This window comes from Perna viridis, chromosome 1, assembly GCF_037379345.1.
Source record: "Perna viridis isolate PV_CMFRI_1.1 ecotype Kerala chromosome 1, ASM3737934v1, whole genome shotgun sequence".
NCBI lineage: Eukaryota > Metazoa > Mollusca > Bivalvia > Mytilida > Mytilidae > Perna > Perna viridis.
The window spans coordinates 34132780-34151261 of record NC_142445.1 but is presented as its reverse complement, the minus strand read 5'-3'; the positions used below and the strand labels follow the sequence as shown (position 1 = coordinate 34151261).

Here is an 18482-nt window from a genome sequence, read left to right as displayed (position 1 = left end):
GACAAACGTGATGACTTTTCATTCAGAATTGTCAACTTTCCTTTCATCTGTGGCAACATCCCTTCGGCTCCTGCGTATGGAGTGTTCATATCACAACTCATACGTTATGCCAGAGCTTGCCGAAACTACGCAGACTTTTTGTATCGTGCTAGAACCCTAACAAATAGGCTTCTGGAACAGGATTATGTTGCTACAAGATTGAAGTCATCACTACAGAAGTTTTATGGTCGTTATCATGAACTTGTGGATCGTTATGGTGTATCCATCGGCACCATGAAATCTGATTTATTCAACAGGTCATAGTTTTCCTTCCCTCGTTTGTCTACCCCGGACTTGACTTTTTCTGAGCAACTCGGCGGGTGTTTCTAGAAAAGCAGAGGGCGCTTACCCTACCGGTGCACCTGGTTCATGCTCCCAGTTTTTAGTGGAGTCCGAGTTGCTTATTTACTTTTGTTACTTTGTATGTATGATTTTAGTTACTTTATGTTCTTTGTTGTGTATGTCTGTTTTCCATGTCTGGTCTTTGTCCCTGGATTACATTCTTTTGATTACCGCTATAACCTTGGTTCCCTTGATTACTCTTTGACATTACTGCATACTTATAAGTATTTGAAGAGGGTAAAAAAGATGAAAGACAAAAGTATAGGTAATTTGATAACAATAGCAAGTTGTGCAAGGGGCTTTTCTCTGAAGCTGAATTAGTTTGAATTACATGCTTCTTTTACTTTGAAAAAAAAGAAACATATTGCTTATATTATAGCAATTCGATTGTTAATGTAACATTTTTAGGAGAGGTTTTTTTCTTTCAAATTAAATTTCTAATATTTCAATGATAACAATAGCAGTGAGGATAGAATATTGTCATCCTTTAAGGCCTCTTGTACATGATCAAAGTTTTTCATCACAACGTTTGTTAAATCTTTCTTACTGTTTAAAGTATCAAAAACTTAGACAACAAACTTGAACAAACTTTGATGGAATAGAACACCATCCAATTTTGAAAAGACTCTAATGGAAATCAAAATGAGTTTTTGGAATTTAAATAAAAAACAAATAGCAGGTGCACGATTTATTCCCTGTCCATTTGAATAGTTTTGATAATTTAAATTTGATAGTGTAAACATACAACTTCGTTAAAATTTTCTTTGTGTAAAAATTTTATCAAAAACTTCGATAAAAACTTTGATTTTGTGAACATCACCTTAAGATCATTCCTAAAAAAATTATAGTTGACGTCTGCAGAAGTATCTTTGAATAATCCAGTTTTGTATCTGAACAAGAATCAACTGTAATATATAGAATACTTAAATTATATCTGAGATGCTGATAAAATTATCTATAGAAATAATAGAAAAAACATGTAGTAAGAATTTGAAAATGTAAAGGCTAAAAACCACTAATTCCACTTTCCATAGGCTTCTATGCTAATTTCACAATATTCAATGGCTTCTCTGGACTTTACCTTAACTTTAACCTGCAGAGGACTATATATCAGCATGATTCTACATATGTCAGCTCACAATCCTCAGAATGGCATGTGGGGTTAGCAGACTTGCAGTGCAGTACTGGTCACCGGAAGTGAAGTGTCTATAAATAGCATGGGAAATCTCAGTGTTTTCACAAGATAGGGGTATATTTAAAAATCATTATGGAGATTAGGCTTCACATCACAAGAAGCAAAATGCACCTATAAAATGTACAGAAATGTTTTTCCTTTCAGAAACTGTTTAAATTTTTTAAATAAGATGAGAACTTTTTTCACAGCACTATGAGGAACAGGGGTAATTTCTGCGTAGGACTATTTTTGCGTACGTTCCAAATGCTCATTGGTTGAATTGGTGGTCTGTAACCTAAAGAGTCACTTTTTGTCTTAGAAAAAATAAATAACTATACAGGTATCTTCCTACACACATACTGAATGCATTTGCAAAGTTTCAGTGAAATGTGACAAGCACTTTTTTAAATATTTGATTTTTAAATATAGGGTAACCAAGTTGTGCGAGCAAAAAAGTGACAATATTCTACCATACTTAAATGCATTAAATATTTGCAAAGAACTTTTTCTGACTTTTCAAATAAAAAATATCAATCACAACTTGTTTTTTAACAATATTAATGAAGAAATAGTTTTAAAAGTAATCATTTTCTGAGAAATTGGTCTATTTTTAAAAATTTATTTCTGACATGCCTCCCCCTTTTTCTTGATCACATGTCAAAAATCCTAAATCTTTAAATTTTCACAAAAGGTGATATATTTGGCTTTAAATTTGTAAATACAGTGTTTTCACATTAAAACATGACCAGTAAAGGGCACCTAAAGCAAAAAAAGTACTCAATAATGGATTTTCCATGTTGCCATAGGGGAATGCTGATATGGCCTTAACCGCAGTAATGAAAGTGAGTTTTTCCTCATTTCTAACCTAATTTTTGCTCAAATCTACACAAAACTTGATTTCAAGTGCTTATTACCATCATATTTAGGTAAATATAGCCCTCAAAGTTTAATATTTGATATTTTTACTAAATTTTCTACACTTTTTACAAGATAGGACATAAAAATCAGCCAAAAAGACCAATTTTCCATAATTTGGACCTATAACTTAAAAAAATGCATATTTTGAAGGATTTTTGTAGTGTATTCCTCTCATGGCAAAGTTAACAAGATCTTCAAGTAGTTTAAAGCTATTTCAAGAAACTTTTCATTTTGCCATGGCTTCAGCTTAAGGCTAAAAACCACTAATTCCACTTTCCATAGGCTTCTATGCTAATTTCACAATATTCAATGGCTTCTCTGGACTTTACCTTAACTTTAACCTGCAGAGGACTATATATCAGCATGATTCTACATATGTCAGCTCACAATCCTCAGAATGGCATGTGGGGTTAGCAGACTTGCAGTGCAGTACTGGTCACCGGAAGTGAAGTGTCTATAAATAGCATGGGAAATCTCAGTGTTTTCACAAGATAGGGGTATATTTAAAAATCATTATGGAGATTAGGCTTCACATCACAAGAAGCAAAATGCACCTATAAAATGTACAGAAATGTTTTTCCTTTCAGAAACTGTTTAAATTTTTTAAATAAGATGAGAACTTTTTTCACAGCACTATGAGGAACAGGGGTAATTTCTGCGTAGGACTATTTTTGCGTACGTTCCAAATGCTCATTGGTTGAATTGGTGGTCTGTAACCTAAATGATATTTTAGGAATCATTTTTATGGATTTTTGATTCTGACGTAACATCATAAAATTAGTTACAGTAAATATTTCTGTAAAAAGTGTTAATTCTCACAATGTATTTATTTCTGTTAGTTTTGCGGTGAATATAAAAGCGTGAAAAATAATACCCTTGAAATTGATTTTAAACATTCTGTAAGGCATATAATTTTTTCATCCGCAAATATTGATATCCTCAAATATGTTCACTTGACAAAATCCTAAAATTAATACGATTACACTAAATGATTTTTATTTGACAGGAAATGTATTTATTCTCACAAAATTTTTCTCTCAACTGATAATGATAAGTTAATAGAGCTATTTTGTACTGACTGAACATGTAATCATTTGTATGATGACTGTTGACAGATGTTTAGAATATTTGTATCAGTATACATTTGTACAAGACACCTCATGTAATCAATTAAACATCTTCTCTGTGGGTTCATTTCTGGTTAGTTGTCATCGAAGTGTAGAGATAGGGGTGATTGATTTTCCCATTACTTTAGATTTTGCAACTATCATGAATATCTATACCAATAGAAAATATAAATGTAGCTGCAAGTCCATTACAAAAGATTACTGCACATGGAAATAAGTATTGACTTTAGTAAGTTGTTGTTGCCTAGAAAGGTTCAGTGAGTCTACCAAAAACATTTACTATAAAATACATGTACATTCATATCTAAGACTGTCATCCCAAAACAGCACACCCTGTTGCTGTAACATATATGTTGCCTGTAAAGTCTGATCATGTCAACAATGCCTTTGGCTGTTCATGTAGTATTTGCAGTGTTTTTATATTCCCTGCTTAGCAGGAGGTAAATGTATATAGTGGCAGTTCACCATTCTTTTGTTCATTTGTCTGTCCACAGAATTTTATTACAGTTGTCTCTGCATCTACTTATTACACCAACTTGAAATGTTTTCAGAAGATAATATTTAGGTAAAATTAGGTTTGCCGTATCATGGTCTTCAGTTTCAAACTGAAGCGACATCAACTACCTGTTTGGCAACTAGGTAATATTTTGGTGAGCATGGGGTATTCTTTGGTGAGCTTTGCTCACAGTTTCTCTTGTTCGGCAAAAATGATTTTCAGTCATCCTGACTTTTTATTCACCCATACATGAGCTAGCCATCTCTTAGTCTCCCCCTTCAGCATTAGATTCTTAACCAATTTAAATTAGTAAAAAAGCTCATATGAAGTACTTTAAAATATTCTTTACAACAATCAACTAATGTAGTCAACAGATTTACTCTGTTAAGCACTAAGTTTTGTTAGTCTCCATTTTATCAGTTATATCTTTTTTTGTATCAGGGAACTAAAATATTGTGTTGCTTTTATGATACATACCTTTCTCCTTTTGATCATCCTTTTCCATAAAAACTTAGGTATTCCAGAAAATTTATTTACCACAGATAAATCCCAAGTTAAATTGGTCAAGTATTTTTTCTGCACATTACAACAATTTTGTGGTAGGAACTGCTTCAAAATCCAAGGTAGACATAAAAGAATTGTCTTATGACAAAGTAGGATTTTTTTTGTATTTGAAAGTAGTTATGAATTTAGTTAGTTCAGGATGATGCCAACTGTGCCGCAATAAGATATCACAATTGTAACATTGGTGAAAAATGATAATTATGAATTTACCACCCCTGCTCATTAAGAATGGGATGGTCTGCATGTTTGTATACAGGTATTTTATCATTGGGAAGGTGTCAGTGTTAATTAGTGGATTGGTTAATAGACCATTGGTGATGATGATAGGATTATTGGATCAAAGTAATCACTAAAATGTTGCAAAAAAGACATTGTGCATAACAATGTATTGCTGGGATTAATATTGTTCTGTTTCAAGTTTCATTAAAATCAATTGAGCATTTATCAAGGTGAGAATGAGTTTCTGCTTCAACAGGTTGAAATGGATTAGAACTAGGTTAATCTTCTTCTCAGAAGAAATACAACAATATAGCAAAAATGCAAATTAATATCTCTTTTTCTATGTCTAAGTAGAACAAAGAAAGACGAGATATAAGAATGTGCATTTTTATCAACTGAGTATTCTTTTTTGAGTTATTGCATAATCTCTGTAAGTACAAACTAGCTAGACTAAATAAATTAAGTAAGGTATTATCTTACATGTACATAATCTATTAGATATCTAACACATAAGACATATGAGGTAATACTTGTGAACATTGTGCTGTAATATGTGATGTAGTTGTATGTTCTAAGGCAGCCATAGTAGGCCATGGTTTAATATGGATAGAATCATACATGGTTTATGTATATTGCATCACAATCATGGCAGCATTAAGATATTATTGAGCATACATGTACTGAAACTGTAGCTTTCACACGTCATTTTTTTTTCATGATTCCATTTTGACTGAAACTTGTTAAAAACTAGAATAGTAAGGTTGTCGTTAGTGTGACAGGGTCTTATGAAAGGTTTATGTACTCTTATTAAAATACATAGTTCTAATCAAAATCTAAATCTTTATTAAAGTGAGTTGACCCTGAACTCTGACTTGTTGAACTGGAATAGCCCATTTTATATACTCTCAAGAACCTTCCCAAATGCACTCTTAACCATTAAAACACATTCAATTATTCTGTACATCTGTATGTATTTTATCATACTGAGAAACCAAATTCATACTTAGCAGAAGAACACTTCCTAAGGTGCCCATTTATGCAAGTTCAACACATATCAAACTTCTGTCACATCTTTTCCACCATTTTAGCTGACAACACCTCTGTGTAAGTTTCGTGGAATTTAGAAAACTACATGTAGTAAATACATGTATACATAAATCTTGTCTTAATGTACATTAGTATCTTTACAAGTTAACAAGTTGTTGAGTGTATATAGTCAAAAACCTATAACATCTTTGTAAACGTAAACACATGAAGTTAATAAATCTATTAAATAACGACATTTAAACTAAGTAACACATCAGTACAAAATATTTACATAAACACAATGTTCAATAATACAAAATGTAAAACATAATTTGGCAATCTGGGGCTACTCGTAGAAAACAAACTTATTTTAGAAATTAGTATTTTGGGGGGGGGGGGCAGCCCAGCAGATACATGAAAGATGTAAAAAATGAAAATACATGTGAACTCAAAAATGAAAGAAAACAAAAGTACATTGTATCTGGTGGGAGCCCGGCAGATACTGTATAAATGTGTCTAATCATAGTACCTGGGGGGAGCCAAGCAGGCACACCTACATCCTTAATCTTAATACCTGGGGGAGCCCAGCAGGCACGCCTACATCCTAAATCTTAGTGTCTGGGGGCAGTCCAGCAGACATGCCTACAACCTTATCTTAGTACCTGGCGGAAGCCCGGCAGGCACGCCTACATCCTAAATCTTAGTACCTGGGGGGAAGCCCGGCACGCACATCTACTGATGTTTGGAAGCTGTGGAATAGATATCTGGGGGAAGCCCGACACATGCCACAATTGATTTCTAACCATTGAAAAAACTTTAAGGAAGTGAAAGATAACCTGGGGGAGCCCAGCAGGTTAATAACATAAAAGCATTTGTGCAATCTGAATTGGGGATTATAATTCCAGAAAAATGGAATTGAAAACGCTGAAAACATTTTAATGCATAAATTATGAACAAGTAGCCCCATAATAAGTGACATGACACTCCAATATTTTCTCCATTGTAAACATGCTTATATCATAAATCAAATACTGATAACCAGCAAACATTACATGAATATAGTAACACATAACCAGGTGATGTAGGGGATGGGGGTGGGGGGTAAGTCACTGAAATTTGTTTAGGGTCCAACTGCCTCAGCCTAGAAAATTCCATGACATCATGCATAGGTCATGTGATTTGTGCATGTCTATCTAAAAATAACTGAAGTTGGGGGAACCAGGAAGGGGAAAACAAACGTATATAAACCTGCATTAAAAATGTTCATTTTATATACTCTCGAGAACATGATACACACCTTCCCAAATGCACTCTTGACGATGAAAACACATTCAATTATTCTGTACATCTGTATGTATTTTATCATACTGATAAACCAAATTCATACTGGGGGGGGGGGGGGGGGGCTCATTTACTTTTGTTACTTTGTATATATTATTTTAGTTACTTTATGTTCTTTGTTGTGTTTGTGTTTTCCATGTTTGGTCTTTGTCCCTGGATTACATTCTTTTGATTTCGGCTAGAATCATGGTTCCCTTGATTACTCTTTAAGTGATCAAAGAAATTAAGCTTCATTAGAGAAGATAACTGGAATTAAACTTGGGCTGAACTAGTTTAACAAGGTCAGATCACTCACTTTAACTTACAAGGGCATAGATCAGAGGTCAAGTTTAAAGTGACTATATCTCTAGAATCCACATTGTTCAATTGATTTTTTTAAAACTTGGTAAAGTTTGAATCCCTTTAATTTTAAAACTTAAGGTCAGAGGGTCAAAGCGTTGCATCCTCACTATGTCAGGGCTCCTGTTTCCACTTGTCTCAGGTCAAACATGGACACAGGAACCCTGACATTGTGGTGTAATTCATTACATGAATTGTTGTAAAGTTTAATAGTGAGTGGGAGTCTCATATTTTTTGCTTTTTTTTTTCTGAAATATTGTATGGAATCTATACCAATGGCTTCAGAAAGCACCAAAGGTATATTAGGAAAGGATTGTAAAGTCATTTACTTCTCAGAACAGATTAGTTTTATTTTTTTATTTGTCTCTCTGTGAATTCTGTAATTTACTTGGAAAAGCTTTATTTTTGTGAAGTTCAGAGATGTAAAGTAAACTTTTACAAAAGAATCATGACTAAAGGATGAAAAGAACTTAGTGTAAATTGATTTCTTTAGATTTATGTGTGGTGCTTTTCTTGTTGTCTGTATAAAATCTTCAAGGACAGTTTCAATTTACAAATGGAAGGATTAAGGAAGTACTTGAAAGTTCTTTTGTACTCTCTTGCTGAATTTCTGTTTTATTTTTTTATTGGCTCTTCATTTACAGTAAAGTTTTGTTACTTTAAATGACAGCTTTAACAATATATAAGTAACTTTTCTGAACCTTAGGTCGGCAATGGGATAAAACCTGAAGGGTTGCAGTCACTCCAACATGACTCAAGTTCTTTCATAAAAAAATTCCAAGAGTTATTGCTTGTGGTATTTCTTTGTAAACTTATTATGACCACAATTTCATGGTTTTGTATCACTGAATCTATCTTATATAGGTTACAATGATTTTTCTTTTGTTCAATTCCAACTATAAAAATTATTTTGACTTGCAAAGAAATTACCCAGCTTATAATATTTTGACATGTTATTTCATTAGCTAAAGATGGTGTATTTGGAATATATTGTTTGCCTTTGTTGAACTCACCATTGAATTTCCAATAAAACTAGTATTTTTGTATTCAAATCATGTTGCAAATATTATTGGGAAATTGGAAAAGCATGTTAATGAAACTGCACAATTGGAAATGTTTTATGAGAAGAAATATCTTTTTATCCTTTAAGTAACTATTTTAGTTTTTAGGGACCCCAATTACAACTCAATGAATTGCCATTTCTAAGTTTTGCATCATATTTCCAGGGGTTAGTACCATGCTGCATCACAATGTGATTGTTTACTTCTCTCTCAATAAGCTTTTATTTATGATTAATGACTTGGCTTTTTGAAGAAAGAACCTTTTGTATACCATTAACTTTGCACTCCTTACAATACTGTAGTGTTTGACCTATTTTAGTTTTCTCACCAAAAGCATCAGTAATGACTTTCAATAGTACCTTTTAGGAGATTTATTTTGAAGAGGAAAAAATTGTCTACAAATTACATGTAAGGCCAAATTTTCTATAATACATGTGTAATTGTATTATTGAGACACTAAAATGCAGGAAGTTCAATGGTATTGTCAGAAAATCAGCCTTCAAAGGTGGGGATGGGATCTCATTGTGTCCTTTTTATGTGAAAAGTAACCTGTAATTCAGCAATCTGAATTGATAATGAATGTTGCAGGTTTGTTATGGGATAGTGTCTGCCATCTGAATTAGCATGGGATAGTTAAGAACCGATGGCTCCTGGTTAAAGAACAGTTACAGCAGGTAAAATTGTTAACTTTGTGGAATAGAGTTTGTTTTCCTTGATTGAATGAACATTATCTGATGAACTGCCTTGGTAGTTAGCTAGACAATCCAAAAGGAGATTTAAACTTTCTCTCTGGGTCCAATTTCATAAAGAATCTCAAATGATATTTTCCTATAATCCTTTCTCAACTCAAATTTCAACCAATCAAATCACTTGAGATTGATGATTTTATAAATGTACTTTCAAAACTTTGAGAAAAATCTCATTTTGACTGACTTTTCCTTTCCCTTTAAGTCTACTATTTTACTTGCTGTAACACAATTTTAAAGAAAGGTATTCTCCAAAACCGTTGCAATCATTGTGAAATCATAAGTTAAATGAAAGAATAAAGTAGCATAATAAATGTGTTAAACAAATGGAAGTCCAGACACATTATACAATTTGGGAAAATCATAAAGACATTTTGCAAAGAATAGGTTATACATGACACAAAGGAACTGAAAAGTACATACAGAAATATGGAGTATGAGGCCAAATTAAAGATGAGGTCAAAATAGGTGCTCATAGAGTAGAGCAGTATCTACATCTTACAAGACAACTGCTTTGGAAAGTAAAAAGGATGAACATCTATAACAAATAAAGACTGTTTGTTCTAATGGAAACTGACACTAAATTGTGGGTAAATCAGGCCATGGTTGCAAACCATAGAATTTTCAAGGTAATGAGTTTAATTGTTCAAATATAAAGAATAAATTGAATGTTGGTACATGAGTTAGACCATCTGAAGAGTTTGTAAAAGACCCTTGTAACTATTAGCTGTAGATAGATTTTCTACTACTTTTCTTTTACCATCAAGTTAAATGATGAAAGAGCTTTGGGTCAGCTAATTCTATCCTTAATGATTTTTTTTTCAATAAAACAATGGCTATACTATATTCAATGTGATAAATGACTACCATGCTCTTTTTGTTTCTTACAGATAAAACTTTAACAATTTAGCTTAGTAAATTCTCCTACTGTCAGCTACTGAACTGCTATGTCACATAGTTGTTTCATATATATTTTACTGCTGATCAATTTTGCTTTAAATTTTTGATCTTCTTTGTATGTGTACTTTTAAAGGAAAAGGACTGGTTTAAGTTTTAAAAATGTACTTTATACAAATATCAATACCTAATTATGGATTGTAACTAACCAATGAAAATATAAAGTTTCTATTTTTTGTCCCATAATAGAAAGAGGAGATAAAATCAACATTTCCATGATAAAAAAGGACACGAAAGGATGATCATGATCAGAAAGTAAATGCTTTTCGAGTTAACACATAGTCTGAAGAATTAAATTTAAGGGTAGCTTGAGATTCACAAGAAGCTTGCAATACAGACAATTTGCAACAGTGCAGATCCAGGGGGAGGGTGCAGGGTGTTGGCACCACTCCTTTTCATTGGAAAATTTGTCATTTTCACATGTAAAATTGACAAAAAAATGGCAAATAATGTCTTAGCATCCCCCTGTTTCTGAGGAACCTGACTTGCACCCCTCCTTTTCAAAGTATCTGGACCTACGCCTTTGTACTGTTTAGGTTAGAAGTCTTTTGTAAGATTGAATTGTCCATGGCATAGTAAATCGAAGAATATTTACAATGAAGAAATTACAAGAAAGAGAAGCTTATGACTATTAACCTATTCCTCTTAAGATTCACCAATTCTTAAAAATGTTCTTTGTCTTATTATTGAAGTATGACTTCCCTAGGTGGTACTACGAAATAAGGAATTCTAACAAATTTGTACATTTAATTTCAATTTAAGTTAAATACAATGTTTGAGTCAGTGCCATGGGATTTATACTATTGAATGTTAACTTTTCCCAAAGGTTTAAATAATCTTTTTTTCTTTGTTTTTTTTCTAATGTACTAATTTTTTCAGTTACTAGCTAATCGAACATGGAATGATGAATAACATTTTTTTTTTCAAATTGGTTTAGAAAATATGTATTTATGACCTTAGTGTAGTAATTGCATGCCAATTTTCCCTTTATTGTACAAAATGATATTTCAAAAGGGAATAATTTATTGAGTGAACATTTCTTGTTTGTTTAAGACATCATTTTATAGTAGATGATTGAAAAAATAGTAATTTCTTATGACTGTATCAATGATGACCCTCACTTGTCCTTAAACCAAGATTACTTTAATTGTTATTTTTTGGGGAAGAGATTAAAATTTACTCTTTTTTTTTTTTATACTTTTTCACAATATATAGCAATATTTTTCCTGAGTTTGTTGTGATTTGTCATGTTATCCAACCTGGAATAAAAATCACGTTTTTGATTGTTCCAAGAACAGTTATTATTACAGTTCCCAGTACAAAGAGTAACAGATGTTACCAACTTCCTGTTTTCCCAATAGTAATATAAAGGTGTTACATGTATTGAAGATATCCCTGTTTATGTTTCATGGTCTATTCATGGACCAGGTTCAATCAATAAACTTAGATTAAATTTTAAAATTAAACTCAAATTAATTTACTATTTGTATTGGAAATAGTTTGTGTCCAATTTCATTTGTTCAAAGAAAAATGGTGCATTAGATCATTAAACCGGTAAAAGATACTTTATAAAATATAAGTGGAAATATTGTCTAACTGTAAAAGTTTGAATGCAGATTTATTATACAGAATGCTGTTGTTCAGGTTGATATACATAAAGTATTTTTATGTTAATTGCCTTATTCAACAATATCAATTTTCTCATAATTTTGCTATACTTAAGAGATATAAACTATGATGAATTTTTTATTAAATTTTGAAGTAAGAAATTTTTCTATATTTTATTAGATAAAAGACTGTCTTATTCACTAAAATAACACTAAAGCAATAGATATGAAGTTAAAGTTAAAAGAAAATGTCATATAATATGAACGTAAATGTCAAAATTAGATACTAGTAATACAGATATAAGAGAACACAGTCTTTCCTGGAAGGTTTAAATGGACCGTCACCTTAATAATACCATACAGAACTCATTAGACTGATAATGCTGTTGTTTTAATGGATAGAGTATTCAGTAATAAAAAAATTAGAATAAAGTGTAGATAAGTAAACATACAAATAAATTCATTAATACAAGTAAAGATTTAATCTCTGTACAAATTTCATTGGACTGAAACCTGTATTAATTTACAAGTGACATTTTTTTTACTACCAATGACTTACTTTGGTGGTGTTCTTTTTGTAGTAGATGCTAATGATGACCCATATGAGCAATGAACTTTCATTTTAATCCTTGTTCTTGTCACATTGTAATCTCTGGCTTATTCAGAATACTCCTAATTGGAAAAAATGTCCAGTAAAATCAAATAAAATACAAATTTCCAGCTTGAAATTACACTGCTTGTTTTAGAATGAGATTTCATCCTTCATGAAACTTGGAAGTTTCCCTTTTTGAACTTGCAGTAACGATTTTAGCTATGTTTTTATGAAGCAGCAATAGCAGTACTTCATTAAAGTAAAAGAAAATGAATGATGTCTTTCCTATGACGAGATCCGTAATAAATATTGGTTTGTATCGTAGGTGTAAACTGCCTTCTATAGAGTCAGTCATACAATATGTAGTTGATTGTCATTGATGATCTGTTAAAGATATCCAATGTTTTTCTCCTAATTTGATTAGAAATTGATCATTCAAATTTTGTTTTCCTTACTTTGCTTTACGTGGTGGCTAGTCTCGTCAAGGAAAAAGTACATGTATACTTTTATGGAAAAATTTGTTTATTTCAAGAAAAAAATCGTAACCTCAAGAAATATGAAAAAAAAAAACTTATTTAAAAAGACTTTCTTGCTTTTAATGTGTTTCTACATGATTTTCTTTAAATGACCATATTTATAAATAGTAGCTGTTTACAGCTCTCTCTCTCTTAAATTGATGGAATGGTCCTCATGGCCACGCCTCAACTCAAGTTTCTTAACAACTACATTTTTATATTTGTCCTTCATAGAGCAAACTCTTAGAATTTTTTTTTTTTTTTTTTTTTAATAGAGTAGGGTGAGTTTACTATCATTTAACGAAAGTTTAGTTAAAAGTAGGCAAGAGTTGAAATTTATTTCTATCACTAAAATAATTGATGACACATCCTCTTTGTTCAACAACACTTTTAGGCCTCCATTGAATGTTATGGCATAGGTTTTGGCATTTTTTTTTTTACCATATACTGACCTTTTTCACAATCTCTGAATGTGATCATCTTCATTACCACATGCTAATTCTGATAATATTTACCACATACTGATTTTGATCTCCTTCTTTACCGTATCATGATCAGAATTTTTTCATATGCCGTGTTCTTATTTACATGCCAATTCTGATCCTCTTTACCACACACCAATTATGATCATCTTTACCACACACCAATTCTGATCATCTTTACCACACACCAATTCTTATCTTCTCTACCACACACCAATTCTGATCTTCTTTACCATATACCAAATCTGATATTTTTTTTTACTGCATACTGATTGTGATCTTTTAAGAATGAAACACTTTTTGAATTCAGTCTTTGCTTGAAATATTTCTTGTTCTTTTTTAATTCACACTTCTTTGAAGTTGGTTCTTTATGAGTTCATATTCATGCCTTCTCCATGATGGATATAGTCTGTAGTTCCTCGATTTGTAGTGTTTCCTCATAAATTTTAGCTACTAAAATATATTCAGGGGCAGATCCAAGATTTCAGGTAAGAGGTGACAATAACATAATTAATCTTTAAACTAAGTTAAGTATGATTTTTTGTGGGGTCTTCCCTTGATAAAATGTCAAACACCAGATGAACTTCATTAGTAGTTGACTTGACATTTGAGGAGATTAAAAACTTTCTATCAAAATCTTATAAATTGGGTGGAAGTATTCATTTGTTCTGTCGACAACCTTTGTATAATCAAATTTTGTATGTCAGTTTAGTTCAGCCTTAAATGGTCATACAGCGTAAAGAGAGTTTGTTACGTAAAAACCATTAATAGATAGTGACATTACCAGATGTTTATAGTTAGCAGCTTGGTCATTCTGAATTATAACCTCCAAAATAAGTTAATTTAATAACAAGTCAAATTAAGTTGTCTGTGTATATGACATTGCCAGTTGTTTGCATCAATATTTATGGTGTGAAATTAGTGATCATTGGGAATTCCAAAAAGTTTCTTGTATAAGGTGAAGTAAACTGTCTGACAACCTTGTCGTGACCATGTAAGTAGCTAGTGTATATCCCTACACAAGAGAGTATGTGGTTACTAGTTCATACACTACAGTGTCCATTGTCAATAGGACTTATTACATGTAAGAGAGTAATCAAGGGAACCAAGGTTATAGCGGTAATCAAAAGAATGTAATCCAGGGACAAAGACCAGACATGGAAAACAGACATACACAACAAAGAACATAAAGTAACTAAAATCATACACACAAAGTAACAAAAGTAAATGAGCAACTCGGACTCTACTCAAAACTGGGAGCATGGACCAGGTGCACCGGTAGGGTAAGCGTCCTCTGCTTTTCTAGAAACACCCGCCGAGTTGCTCATAAAAAGTCAAGTCCGGGGTAGACAAACGAGGGAAGGAAAACTATGACCCGTTGAATAAATCAGTTTTCATGGTGCTGATGGATACACCATAACGATCCACGAGGTCATGATGATGACCATAAAACTTCTGTAGTGATGACTTCAATCTTGTAGCAACATAACCCTGTTCCAGAAGCTTATTTGTTAGAGTTCTAGCGCAATACAAATAGTCAGCGTAGTTTTGGCAAGCTCTGGCATAACGTATGAGTTGTGATATGAACACTCCATACGCAGGAGCCGAAGGGATGTTGCCACAGATGAAAGGAAAGTTGACAATTCTGAATGAAAAGTCATCATGTTTGTCGTAAAGTTTGGTCAATAGTTTTCCTTTACCATCGATTTCTAAGTGTAGGTCAAGATATGAGGCTGACTTCACAGTGTCTGTTGTATCCTTTATCTCAAGTTCTTTTGGGTAGATGCGATGTATCAAATCCCCGAAATTAGAATTGTTTAAAGATAATACGTCATCTATATAGCGGAAACTGAGATTGAAGGATCTAGCCAAACGATATTCTTTCTTTCTGATCAGATCAGTTATAAAGTCAGTCTCATAAGAGTGAAGGAATAGGTCAGGAAGTAAAGGAGCACAATTTGTTCCCATTGGAATGCCGACCGTTTGTTGAAAAACATGTCCACCACACTGGACAAATATGTTGTCGATTAAAAATTCCAGCATTTTGTAAACATCTTCCTCTGTATATTTGGAAGATGATTTGGAATTATTTCTTACAAAGTATGAGGAATCTCTACCAAGAACTATATATTTGTATCTAGGTGTACCATCTTTTTTGGAAAAATATGCTCATGAAAACCGAAATCATGTTAGACAAGTTGCAATGCATATGCACTTTTTTTCACATATTTTAACTTTAACATTTAGAAGAAATTAAAGAATTATTCTAATAAAAATCCCTGATTTGTTTGAACATACTCTTAAGACACCACACGAAAGAAAAATCAAAGTGCTGAGGCACTGAGTCAAGGAAGACCTCATAAATATTCATGTAACCAAATTGCAAGCTAAAAAAAAAAACAAAACGATAAAAACCTTAGTCATTTTAAAGAGAACCATCAGTTTTAATGAAATGCATATCAATACTGCTTGTTTATTAATGCATTTATGGATCTACTTTTCTTTTATTGTTTTTGGTATTTCTGGCTGTGCACGTTTATGTCCTCAAATTTCTTGACACTTTACACCTAAACCAGCATTTCTTCAAAAATATGATCTCCACTGTGAATTACTGACTATCAATATTATATGGATTTTCAAAATAAGAAAAAAATCCACACTTTGAAATTTTGGGTTGAAGATGCATGAAATAGAAATGAATCCTGTGGACTAGGGGAGCTACATGTAGGTTGACCAAGGATCAAATCTAAAGGGAGAAATGAGCAAAAAAACTTCTCCTTGTTTGTGCTCTCTTTGACAGTGATTTGTAATAGATTAAATGAACAAATATGTCAATATTGTTAGTTTTCAAACAGAATTTACTGAAGCTTGTCCTTGTCATTGTTGTCTTGATTAGGCCCCGAGTTGAAAATGTCAAAACTATACACTTTTTTATGATAAATAACTACCTTTCTCTAGGAATTTGTCAAGTCAGACAATGATACAAACTCTTTTTATCAAAACTACTATGCAGTTTAAAACTCTTTAAACTAAAAAATCTTTGGTTGTACCTCATATATTTTAGCAATTTAAGATTCCAATCAAGATGGAAAGTCAAGGATAAAGAGATGTAGTGAATACAGGAAATATTTTATCTTTCTTTATAACAAATGCTTTTTGAATATAAATCCATCTTTTCTACTTTCCAAAACAAAAGGTTACTAGTGAACCCATACCCCATGAGTACTTCTGTTTATGATGAATCATTATTGCACTTAAGCAGAGTGTTTTATACCTGTCTGCCTTCAATAAAGTATGTGGATTTCTTTCATTTTTTCTGTATGATTGTTTCACTGATATGTATTATATTAAAATACAAGTAACTCTTATGTTTTGCCAACAAATAAGTGCTACGAAATCAGACTTCATATTCGTAGTTTTTATTAAGAGATGTTGACATGTACCAGCATTTGCGAATCATGAACTTTGTTTCATGCCTAAATAGTGTCCCAGCACAAAAGTAGTCCATTTTGCTTTTTTTCTTTCTTCTTGCTACATCTAGTGAAACTTTAAAAGGGATTACCACTGAAAAGAAATCAAGGAAAAGATGACAACAGTGCCTTTGATAATTGCAAAATGTTACAATATGTAAATGCATGAAAATATATGGATCATATGGAAGTACAGAAACCTCCTCTTGATGAGAAACATTCTTACATGTACATATAATTGTGTGCAAAATCAGTCAAAAATAGAGGTTGGGTGGTTATCATTGTCCCAGGTTTTTACTGGTTTTTAAGCCACCCAATTAGTACTGGTTGATTGAAATTTTTCAAACAGTATTTCTGTAGCATTATAATTTCTGTCCTACATTATTAAAAGTTAATACAATAAATATATTTTATATTTTAGTATTCTGAATTGTTATTCTTAAAATATCTCTATCAGCTGTCTTAATTAAGAAAAAGTAAAAACTTCTTTCTCTAAAATAATTCAAATTTATCTTAAATAATACATAACAAACTTTACAAAAATGTACGTAGTACAGTGTACCTCAGGAGCAAATCTTTGTTTCAATAACTGTTAAAAACAGGTAACATAAGTAAGAGTAGAATAGGTTACTTTTCATCTGACTAACAGGTGGTCATCCCCTCATAACCAGGAAGATCATTAAAGTGGTTTGAAGTGGTGAGTTTAAAACAGTAAATTAAAGCCATTTCATGTACTAGACAAAACTTCTATTTACAGAAACTGGAAAGTTTACTAATGATATTGCTTTAGGGCTTCTCCCATGTATGGTTTCTAGTTACCTGATGATTTATAATGATGTCTAGACCCCCCATTTCAAAATATCTGGATCCATCTCTGTATGTTGATTTATTTATAAGCAATTAATGTCACACTGTAAAGTAAATAACAAATTTGATATGTGTATTATTATATTACAAATATCATAATTTCATGTATGAAATCTTTAATTAATACTGTACTGCATGTGCCAGTAACCATAGTTAGAGTACATGCACATGTATTTTGGAAGTTCTCAGTAGAAATTTCCTGTTCACAGTCAAACAAATGTAAACTGCAAATTTTGCTAAGACATATGACAACTGCTCTACACTAGCAATGTTTACAGTAGACCTATCACCAGTTCTGAAAATTTTAAATCATTGTGTACATTGGAAGTATATGAACAATCTTATGTATACCTTCACCTACCTAATACACTGTACATGTATGAATGTCCCTGAAAATCAGCTGTTAGGAAAGGTCTACTTTTGGGTGCCTTGATATCCATCATATTTTCAATCCACTTTCATGGACATAGAATTTCTAACCTAACTGACTGTGTCCTTCATGTGTCATGAAAATCCTGTATCTAACTTTAAGATCTGCATTCTAAATGTATCTTTTGACAATGCACTATAAAAAAACCATATTGATAATCAATTATGACT

The 18482-nt window shown here is 32.0% G+C and overlaps 2 protein-coding genes across 3 annotated transcripts in view; one reads left to right on the top strand and one right to left on the bottom strand.

The window, feature by feature from the left end:
• Window positions 1-13138, bottom strand: part of LOC148628470 (FMRFamide-activated amiloride-sensitive sodium channel-like) — a 28535-nt gene extending 15397 nt beyond the window's left edge. The window contains exon 1 of one of the 2 annotated variants that reach the window (XM_088588003.1): window positions 12516-13138. In XM_088588003.1, the coding sequence (XP_088444129.1) occupies window positions 12516-12577 (62 nt within the window). In that variant the 5' untranslated portion in view covers window positions 12578-13138. Of the gene's footprint in view, window positions 1-4573; window positions 4863-12515 lie in introns of those variants that run through there. The other variant, XM_088588022.1, reaches the window with a different exon arrangement.
• LOC148628469 (integrator complex subunit 13-like) overlaps window positions 1-18482 on the top strand; it is a 72944-nt gene that overhangs the window by 22376 nt on the left and 32086 nt on the right. The window lies entirely within an intron of this gene.